The sequence below is a fragment of the Rousettus aegyptiacus genome, unplaced genomic scaffold (assembly GCF_014176215.1).
Source record: "Rousettus aegyptiacus isolate mRouAeg1 unplaced genomic scaffold, mRouAeg1.p scaffold_m13_p_8, whole genome shotgun sequence".
NCBI classification, from domain to species: domain Eukaryota; kingdom Metazoa; phylum Chordata; class Mammalia; order Chiroptera; family Pteropodidae; genus Rousettus; species Rousettus aegyptiacus.
This window is the reverse complement of record NW_023416311.1, coordinates 29788170-29798948: the sequence shown is the minus strand read 5'-3', so window position 1 is coordinate 29798948 and position 10779 is coordinate 29788170. Positions and strand designations below refer to the sequence as shown.

The window sequence follows — 10779 nt, the reverse complement described above, 5'->3', positions numbered from 1 at the left end:
TGTGATGTGAGTATGTGTCTGTATGTCTACCTATGTGTCCAGTGACAGAAATATGATCGTATGTCTCATTAAGGTCCTTATGTCTTCAGTCCTCCCATATTCCTAAGATGAATGTCCTTTTTTACTGAAAATACTGAGGCTCCTTAATTCATAATTTTAATCAAATGGAATTTCAGGGGACTCCAAATAGCTAAAAAATCTTGAAAAAGAAGAATGAAGTAGGACTCACATTTCCCAATTTCAAACCTATCATAAGGCTACAGTAATCAAAATAGGGGACTGGCATAAGGATAGACATATACATCAATGAAATAGTGTTAGGGAAATTTCCTGGAGCCAAGAGGCTGGAGAAAGAGGCTGACAATTCCAGCATTACATCAAGAGTTTATTAAGGGAACTTACATACGAGGCATATCTTGGGCAGAAGCAAGAAGACATAGATACCCTCCATGCCACGTGACAGTTACTAAAGGATTATACAGAACAAAGCAGAATGGATAGCGCAGTAGGGCGTGACCAGTCCCAGACAGGGGAAAACTCCCTTACATCCTTGCCCAAGGCAAGGAAAAGGCCTGTTGCAGGAACCAGCATGCCTGGGGCATAGGGGAAGGGTTGATCAGACATTCTCTGAGGAGATTTATGGAAAGTAATATCTGTTCTGGCCTGGATCAAGCTGGATCGAGCTCGAAGTCCCCAGCCATATCATGAGACAGTCTCTCCTCCACAAATAGAACCGAGCATCCATAAATAATGCCATACATCTACAAGCACTTGATTTTCAACACGGGTGCCAAACCATATTTTATGAAGGAAAATAAACTTTTCAACAAATGTGCTGTGACAAGTGAATAGCCACATGCAAAGAAATGAAGTTGAACCATTATCTCATGCCATAAAAATTAATTCAAAGACCTAAATATAAAGCTAAAACTATAAAACTCTTTGAAGGAAATGTGTAAATCTTTATGGCAATAGATTAGGCAAGTGTTTCTTAAGTATAGCACCAAAATCATAAGTAACAAAAGAAAAAAGTGATCAATTGGATTTCATCAAAATTAAAAACTTTTGGGTATCAAAGGATATCAGTAAAATAAAAGACAACCCACTGAGTGAGAAAAATATTTAGAGAACCTATATCTGATAAGGTACTAGTATTCAGAATATATAAAGAACTCAACAATAAAGATAGAAACAACCCTATTTTAAAAAGTGGGCAAAAGTTTACACATTTCTCCAAAGAAGATATACAAATGGCCAATAGGCACATGAAAAGATTTGCTCAGTATAATTAGTCATTAAGAAAGTACAAATCAAAACCACAATAAGATACCACTCACCCCAGTAGGATGACTGAAATTTAAAAATCAAATAAACAAACCAGGAAATGTCAAGTGTTGGTGAGGATATGAATAAATGGGAATCTATTTATACATTGCTGCTGGGAATGTAAAATACTACAGCTGCTGTGGAGAACAGTCTGGCACTTCCTCAAAAAGTTAAGGAGTTACCACATGCCCTACCAATTCCACTCCTAGGTATTTACTGAAGAGAATTGAAAACATATGTTTACACAAAAACTAGTACATAAATGTTCATAGCACCAATATTCATAACAGCCAAAAAGTGGAAACCATCTAAATGTCCATCAACTGAAAAATGAATAAATAAAATGTGGTATAGCTATAAGAAGAAATAATATTCAACTATAAAAAGGAATGAAGTAATGATATATGCTACAATATAAATGAACCTCAAAAACATTATGCTAAGTGAAAGAAGCCAGTCATAAAAGGTCACATGTTGTATGATTCCATTTATATGAAAAGCCCAAAACAGGAAACTCTATAGAGATAGACAGAAAGTACATTAGTGGTTGCTGACATTTGGGAGGTATGGGTTTTGAAGGTAATAGCTGAGGCTTGCAGGTTTTGTTTTTTTGTTGTTGTTGTTTTTGAGTTGATGAAAATTGTGTCAATGGATGTACAACTCTAAAAGGCATTGAATTGTATACTTTAAATGAGTGAATTATATAGTGTGTGAACTATATTTTAATAAAGCTGTTTAAAAAGCGACACTATTAAGGAAGAATTCAGAATGATGTCACTTACTTTTTTCCATCCTTGGTTACTTGCCTGGGCTCTGGCTACAGCAGATAAGAGATTCTTTGTGAAACACTTGTGTCACAGAAAGAAAAATTATTATTTTACTGGTTGTTGCCAACGTGTCTCTTGAGGAACCAAATATCTTTCCTTAAAGATGCACCTTAATTTACTTGGAGATAATTTAGGATTCAAAAAGACAAAATAAAACTAGGTTACTGCTCTTTGTCAAGAATTTGAGGACACAGAGGGACTGAAGAGAGAGGTGCAAAAATGTGGGAGGCTACAATACTCTTGGCCAGAAATAACTGAGAGACTCAAGAGAAACCTGCTTTAAACTTTGTACTGAGTCGCACTCTGATGTAAACATCCCTAACTGTTACCCCAAAATCAGAAGTAGAATTCTACCATCTTTTCTGTGTGGTATTGAGGGGTATGAATTTAAAAAGTAGGGACTTAGCCCCATATATAAGGTGCTGCAATGCTGGAGCCAATGGAGCAGCTGCCATAAATCAAGCAGAGAATCAGAATTGAGCAGAAATCAGAATTCTCAGTGGTCCAGGAAACATAAGCCTCTGAATTCACATTATTCTTCCTAAAAGGTATGGCCTGATTTTGAATAAATCTATATATTAAAGGACACTAAGTTATATATGCTTGGAAGCTCAGAGTTTACAGATATGACATATGCTGCAAGGCTGGGGGATATTCAGGGATCATAGGACCTTGAAGTTTAGGGAGCAGAGAATGTGAATCAATAAGAGAGAGATAGGTAGAGTCACTGAGACAGGAAGGAGGATTCTCTAGCAACAAGAATGTCACCAACAGTAATCAATATTTATTGTGCAGGACAAGGGTGAGGCATGATTTTATGGAGGATTCTGCTGGCTGACTCTGAAACCAAGCCCATGAAAACTGTGATGCTGACACAAGAGAATTCTGGTGAGAAGACATAAGCAGGAATTCTTCAAGGAAATGCTTTAGACAGAATGGGCTACCATGGCTCTTAGAGATGCTTCAACAGCCTCTAATTTGTCATGGAGGTAAATCCCTGCTCACTGATGTTAGAAAGTAGATTCAATAATAGGGTTTCCTTCAGAGTTGAGCCAGATGTCTTCATAATTCTGCAAAGTAGAGAATCAAGCAGAAGCTGAGACTTTTTCTAAGTGGGAAGAGATCTCAATGGGAGGACAGGGAAGTACAACTGACAGAGCACTCTAGTCCTGGTTCATCGGAAACAATCATCACATTGATAGGGATGGAAGTTGGGTTGGGAGTAGTGGTCAGACATCTGCCTTGAACTTGGTTTTCTGCTTTGCAACATGTGGGAATTGTACTTCCTAGACTGTGGGGGACCTACCGAGGTGGGTCATCAGCACAGAGACATCAGGCAAAGAAGAAAGAAGACATTAGTGCCCTTCTCACCTGCTACACGGAACTGCTCTTTTGATTCCACCACTGGGAAATTATCGGTTGGTTCCTTGTGTCTTCTTCTGCTCTCCAAAGTTGGGAAGTAGTTAGAAGATTTTTGCTTCCAGGTCCACCACCATCTTCCCAAGCCTAAGAGCACAAGCTCCAAAAGAGTAGACAAAAGACAGAGCCCACTGACTCCAAACATGGTCTTTAGGAAGATTGTCTTCTCAGAGGGGCGGGAGAGATTACAGGCTACACTACCAAGGCAAGGCTCTCGACGGCATGCAAAGGAGCTGGGCATCTTGAACCCATACAGATGGTACTGCCCCCCCAGGGCCACCCCCTCAAGGACTAGTCGTACCCCCAGCTGTGCCACATAGGCCCAGAGCAGCCTGGGGCTTCCAGCCCCTGAGCCACCTGTGGTGCCCTCTCTTTGCAGGATCAGGTTCTCCTCTTCTTTCTTCACCTTTCCCGAGTCTTCCCAATGCCAGATGATGTGATACATGGTGAAACCCATATAGAGGGCACTGGGCACAGCCACCAAGATGACCTGGAAGGCCCAGAAGCGCAGTGGAGAGAGGGGGTGGAAGGCATCATAGCAGGCAGCCTTGCAACCTGGCTGCTGGGTGTGACACACAAATTCGCTCTGCTCATCACCATAGACCCCTGTCCCACTGGCCGCCAGCAGCAGGAGGCGGAATCCCAGGAGCACAGGAAGCAGGAGGCGCCCCACAGGGGTGGAGTGCCAGCTCTCCTCAACCACCAGCCGCCTCAGGAACCTGCCACACATCCTGTTTTGGAACAGAGGACAACAGTGAATATAGGTGTTCTGCTCACTGTCCTTTAGGAGGAGCCCTAGGCCACCTCTTCACTCCTAATCCAAGAATAGGTAAGGCAAGCCTTGCTCCTCTCCAAGGATCTGGTTGATCAAATACAAAAACTCTTATTGCATTTATTTATATAATGGAATCATCTATATAAAATAACAAAATGTGTGGGTGTGGGTGTGGCTCTCTCTTCTGTTCCCCTCTGTACTGCTGGAGCAGAGAGGAACTCTCAACGGGTGAAGACCTGGTGGGCACTTTGTCTCTCTTTCCTTCCCTCCTTCTCACCCTAAATAGGCTAAATAGTAAGAGACAAATGTCTTTGGAAAAGTTGTTTCCCCAGTTGATGGCTGCCAGGTCTGGTGCTACTGTCAGCATCATCTAAACGAAATCAGTACTGACCCTGGGGGGAGTATGCACTCTCCTGCTGTCTGTTTTTCTCTGATTCCATGCCCTCTGGTGCTCACAGGCCTGGCTGGCTGGCTCTGCTCCCATTACAGAGTAAAACTGAGGTTAAGGGGCTCCACGGAGATCCAGAGAAGAAAGTGAGAGTCAAGCCTTGCTTTAGTCAAATATTCTTTAGACCTAACCAGCTTAGGAAAAGGAGAGGGTTTAGGGGAAATAAAAACAACAACAACAAGAAAGCAGAATCTAGTTACATGTAATGGGGTTTGGGGTCGAAACCAGAACTGACTGTGTAAAACTTTGAAATTCAACTTTCCTTTGCCGCAGTTTCTTGGGCTCATGTCTCTCTCACAGTGAGAGGTGACCATGATCAAGAACATATTTCAGAAATTCCTCAATTCTTTGGACAAAATACCATCACGCTACTGGCCCAATTTGCCATCTTTACCCTTGTCCTAATCAGCAGCCTTCCTCAATGTCCAGCTCCTGTTTCTAACATCCTCATTCAGCCCAAACTTTTACACGCATGATTCCATCCACTCGTAGAAGACCATGCAAACTCCACAAAGTAAAGAGAGATTTTTTGATGTGAAACCCCACAGCTACTACTACTTCTCCTATCATCATAGTCGCTTCCAGCACCTTACAGAAACAAGTGGCCTTACACTTGTCCAAGGCTTCTTTCTCTTCTAATTTTGTATTCTTGGGTCTCTCCTTTCCAGCTTCTTCAAGGATTTGATCCCCACATTATATTTCCTATAATTCAGACCACCCTATTTCCTCTTTGACTGTGAACTTGCTTAGGTTTCTCCCTTTTAACTCTAATAATAATAATAATCTGAATTTCTAAGTTAACATGGCAACAAATAAGACATGCCTAATTTTTTTGTATCAGCTTCTCAATTATAATACTGACAAAGATGCAAAAAAAAAAAAACAATTTAAAATGGGCACTGGTATCATAAACAATAGATAAGAACAGGCCATATGCCAAAAAAAAAAAAAAAGTAGAATGGTTCCTTCTGTACAATTGGAAGGGATGGATTGAGATGCTTCCAAGGGTTTTAGTTGACCAGAGAAATATGTCCCCACCCACCAACTGTGAGAAATCATATTTTGAGCCACTAGGAATCAAGAGTTGGAAACTCTGCCTGCTCCTCAGTCCCTGTCTTTCTACCTTTATCATAGATTGTGAAGACTCAGAGGCCTATCAGGCCACTGAAAATGCTTTTCTATAAGATTGGATTAAAATTTTTAGAAAAAACCTATTTCACTCTATAGAAAGAAGCAAAATTGTTTTCATGATTAAAGATGGCAGATTGAAAACAGAGATTTATCCCCTCTCATTCCCAAGACACTCAAAAATGAGAGTAAAGGGACTTTAAACGTATAAACCCACACTACAAGTAGAGCAGGAGAAAGATCATCGGTACCACAACTAAAATCTACTTTGGTCAGGACAGATTCTGAGGAAAACCAAATTGGGGTAATAAAAGCACATTGGATAATTCTTCCAGAATTCAGGGGGAAAAGGTGAATAATTGAAACTAATAAAAGGTAAATTGACAAGGAAATAAAATCTGTTTTTTGATTTGAAAATCAAGACAACAATAAAACAAAATCACTAGCTTACTCATTGAATGAAAAAGCATTTAGCTAAGTGCCTGGGCAAGAAAACAAACAAACAAATAAACAAACACCCCAGAAGTTTCTCAATAAATGTTTAATTGAATTTCGTTTAGAGAGATATTGAGCTCTACAGAGTCAAGTTTCAGTGCTAGTCCTGGATTTCTCAACCTTGATGCTATTGACAGGGAATTATAATTTTTGTTTGGGGGCAGGGGGATGTTGTCCTATGTGCTGTAAGATGTTTAGCAGTATTCCTGGCCCCTATCCACTAGATGCCAGTAATACAGCTTCTCCCCTCTCACCCACAAATGTCTCCAGACATTGCCAAATGTCCCTTAGGGTCAAATTCACCCTGGTTGAGAACCACTGCTTTAGGGTAGCACTGGTTTATCACTTCTCCAATCTTGGCTTCAGATGCCAGCTCTGTAAAACAAGACATCTGTACTAGAGCATCTCAGAGGATTTTGGGCCATGATAATCTGCTCATTTTCAGGCTGACTGCACATCCTTCTCAATCTATCCCATCTGTGAGGATGCCTGTAGCTTCTCCCTGCCTCATAAGTCCGGGGAAGTCCCTGCGCTTAGGGAGGGCAGACCCGGGGCTCTGAGGGTTCTGCCCTGGCTCTCCTGGAGAGTTACTAGACTAAAAACTAATTTGGTAAATTCTCAAGTCTTGCTCTCAACCTTCTCATTTCAAACTGCAGGCCAAGCACCCTCTAAAGATATTTCCATCACATTCCCAGCAGAACTGGAATTTAACACAGAGCAGGCTTGGCATATTCCAAGTGTTGGGAATTTGAGTAGTTTCCAGAGGGCCTATCTCTGGTGTTTCTTCCTCTGTCCTGTGCACACCCCAGACCCATAGGGAGACATCCAAACATCCTCTGAGAGGCTCTGTGAACTGGGATCTCCAGAGCTCACCACAAAGCTTTGGGAGTTTGGAAGGTAGAGTGAGAAAAGCAGGACTAGAGGATTTGCCTGAGAACCCCTCAGTTTTGAGCTCCCATACCTATGTCTGAGTCCTCTTCCATGTCCTTTGCCCCATGGCTGTTATCACCATCACCAAAACAATGCTTATTCCACATTCATTCCAAGGTCTCACTCAGACAAAATTGTGCTCTTCTCCCAAAGTCTTTAGACCAAAGGGAATTTCCTATACAGCCGGAGCCTAAATGCAGCCCTCCCTCCTCTCCCTATCTGTTCCAGCCATCCCTGGCCCACCTGTCTCATTGTCTGAAACCTACATCCTCCTCCTACAAATACATCGGCAGCTTTGTCCTGCAGCTTTGTCCACAGTGGCCAGAGCTCCCAGGCCGAACTCCAGGATCTAGGGAGCTGTGGGCTCAGCATTGCTGACAAAGCTTGACTCAAGGAATGCCACTCTGTTTCTAGAACTGAAGAAATAGTTTGCAAATAAATTTATTCGGGAGAGAGTTGGTAGGATCTGAGCCCTGTCAAGATTTTAGCTGGAAGACCAATACCTGTGAGTTCAAGAATTGGGCAAGAAAGGAGAGCTCAGATTTTGAGGGGATTTTCAAATATATAAATAGATTCTTCTTAATTCCATCGTGATTTTGGTAAGAATTTTTCTAAACATCTTTATTCTTTTCAAGAAAAATTTCATGATTCCATTGGTGGCAGAATCCATCTCAGCTAGTTAAGGTGTGAAGGAGGGATTTCCACTTAGGACAGTGCTGTACACCCGACTCACTGTTTCCATCTCCCCCAACCTGTCCTGGGAAACGTTCTAGATTCTTTTACTCAAAGTGTGGTCCACATGCAGCAGTACTGGTATGCAGACTCTTGGGTCTCATCCCCAGCTTAGCAAATCAAATCTGAATTTTAATAACATCCCCAGGTCATTGGTGTATGCATGAGAGTTGGAGAAGGCAGTCTAGAGCTCCAGGCAGCCCACCCCCCACAACTGCCCCTGGCCCTGTGCCAGCCCAGCTACCCTCTGCCCCAGCATGGGCACTCACCTGGCAGCTTCCAGCAGAAGCACCAACGACAGAAGAAGAATGCAACGAAGTGTCCTCAGGCTGGAGCCTACAGGGTCTCAAGCTCTCCCACAGGCCCTGCCTCCTGCCACCACCCACTCCTCCCCCTCCCCTTTTCATTCCTGGCAGCCTTAATGAAGAGTAAAAGAATTGCAGCTGGAGGAGCAGGCAGCCCTTCTGTTAAAGAATAGGCTGTGGAGAATAACCCTCTGTTGTTGAGGGTGAGGAGAATGGCTCCTAAGTGAACTGAAAACAGGGATTTTCAGATTATCTGAAAGGGGTCAGTGCCCTCAGCATATTTCCAACATGCAGGCTTGCCGGCAACAACAGATAAAATTTCCTTAATTTTATCTCAAGATGTCTCTTAGAGAAATAGCACAGGCTTTCCCCCACAACATGATGGGCATCTGCTCCATGTCCCCTCAGTAACTCAAGGAACCCAGCCCCACTTCACCAGGCCCAATGAGAACTGTGACACTTGCCCTCATACCCGTTCCTGCCCCCATTGCTAGAGCCAGAATCCCCTCTAAAGATATGATGGAGAATGGAAAGGGACAAGGCTGGGCTCATAAGTGGGTTGTTGAAGAGAAAGGGATCTGTTTACTCTGTTGCATGCAATAGCTCCCAGAGCCAACATTGTACTCTTCAAGGAGGGGATTTGGAGGGAACCTCACTTCCAGACTTTGCCCCTGTGGATATTCAGGGCATCATTCTACTATTGTCTAGAATTTAATATTGTTATGGAGAAGTATAAGTCCAATTGGATACTGTTCACCTTTTAAGTGATTTGATCTTTTTGACAGTTTGTCAAATGGAGCCTCTTTTTTTTTTTTTTTTTTTTTTTACCTTTGAAGCCTGTTCACTCTTCCAAAGGATTCTATTAAGTGCAATATAAGATAACCTTGCATAGGCTCTCTCCTGGACATGTTCATATCTGGTCCACAGGAAATAGTTATGCATCCTTAGAGCCACCAAACTTGAGGCATACAGGCCAGTTCCAATATAGCCACATCTCTCTCTTCATCTGCTGGGCACCCTATCTCTTGCTTTTTTGATATATCAGGAGTCAGTAGACACATTGGAGCCCCTCTCACTAAACTTGAGATGCAAGAGGCAGCACTTTCATCCCTTTCTCTTGGGGGAAACTAACAGCACATCTCTTTCCAAAGATATCCTCTCCTCCAAGTTAATCCCTTCACCCTCTAATTTCCAACAACTCTGCTATTTTATACAACTTTGGTGTGGGTATAGAGTTTACAAGTGACACAACTGTTATCAATTTGTTTGTTTTTCCTTTGTAATATTGCATCTCACGTTTTAAAAATCACTGTAGAATGTCATATATGTTGTATATTCTAAAATATTGCATCTCAAAATCCCAGTCAAAATTTCCAATTTAATATTTTGTTGCAGTAACATTTTCCAGAGCTTAATAAATGATAGATATTCCAAGTGCTCTATGGCTTTTAACTCATTTAACCTCCATAACCTTATGATGTAAGTACTATGATTATCCTCTTTTACAGAGGAGAGAAATAAAGAATAGAGAAGTTAAGCAACTTATTCAAGGTTGACCAGCTAGTGAGTGGAGAAGTTGGGATCCGAACAAGCAATCTGGCTGCAGATGTTAAACCCTAAACAGTACTATACTATTAGCTTCCCCACTATCCAAATTACCAGCCTTTAAGGAGCTTTTGATTATAAACTCATTGTAATTTCATACCCCCCCCCAAAAAAAAAACACACAGAAATCCTGCGCTTACATTTTCCGTATCTTAATGACTAACTCCGCTATACACCTTGGATCCCAACCAAAAACTCGAGTGTCATCACTGCCATCTTCTTCACTGACTACATCTTGTCGATCTACCAGTTGTACAGATTCTGTCCCTTGAATTTAGAAGGTGCCTAGTTCAATACTGAATCTATGAAACATCATCCAGTGTCTCTGCTTCTAGGCTTGTTCACCTCCAATCCATTCTCTGTGTTGCAGAAAGAATATTTCATGTTTACCAGTTTCTTTGCTCTGTTCGCCTTCAGTAATCCCATATTTTCCTTCTAGATTAAATTTTCTTCTTTTTTTATTTTTTAACCATCAACCATTTTTATATGTGTTCAGTAATGTTAGATATATTCTCATTATTGTGCAGCAGATCTCCACAACTATTTCATCTCACAAAACTGCAAGTTTGTACCCATTTCTACTTCCCCTTACTCCCTAGAAACCACCATTCTACTTTTTGTTTCTGTGAATTTGATGATTTTATATACCTCATATCAGTAGAATCATACAGCATTTGTCTTTTTGTGACTGGCTTATTTTATTTAGCATAATGTCTTCAAGGTCCATCCACCTTGTAGCATTCATCAGAACTTTATTCCTTTCTAGGGTCAAATAATATTCCATTGTAA

The 10779-nt window shown here is 41.5% G+C and overlaps 1 protein-coding gene across 3 annotated transcripts; it reads right to left on the bottom strand.

The window, feature by feature from the left end:
* Window positions 1–2959: 2959 nt before the first annotated feature.
* On the bottom strand, window positions 2960–8665 carry GJC3 (gap junction protein gamma 3). Of its 3 annotated transcripts, XM_036226266.1 has the most exons (4): window positions 8350–8665; window positions 3930–4303; window positions 3525–3659; window positions 2960–3223 (listed from the first exon to the last, which is right to left on the bottom strand). In XM_036226266.1, exons 2-4 carry the CDS (start codon window positions 4300–4302, stop codon window positions 3216–3218), a joined length of 516 nt encoding a protein of 171 aa, XP_036082159.1. In that variant the 5' UTR covers window position 4303; window positions 8350–8665; the 3' UTR covers window positions 2960–3215. The 3 variants fall into 3 exon arrangements, with proteins under 3 accessions (XP_036082159.1, XP_015980326.1, XP_015980325.1); XM_016124840.2 differs by having other exon boundaries at window positions 3525–4303; XM_016124839.2 differs by lacking the exon at window positions 2960–3223 and having other exon boundaries at window positions 3472–4303.
* Between the last annotated feature and the right edge of the window lie 2114 nt (window positions 8666–10779).

Bases quoted from the DNA above. Each gene is read 5' to 3' on its own strand.
- GJC3 (XM_016124839.2), bottom strand. From the start codon at position 4,302: ATGTGTGGCAGGTTCCTGAGGCGGCTGGTGGTTGAGGAGAGCTGGCAC.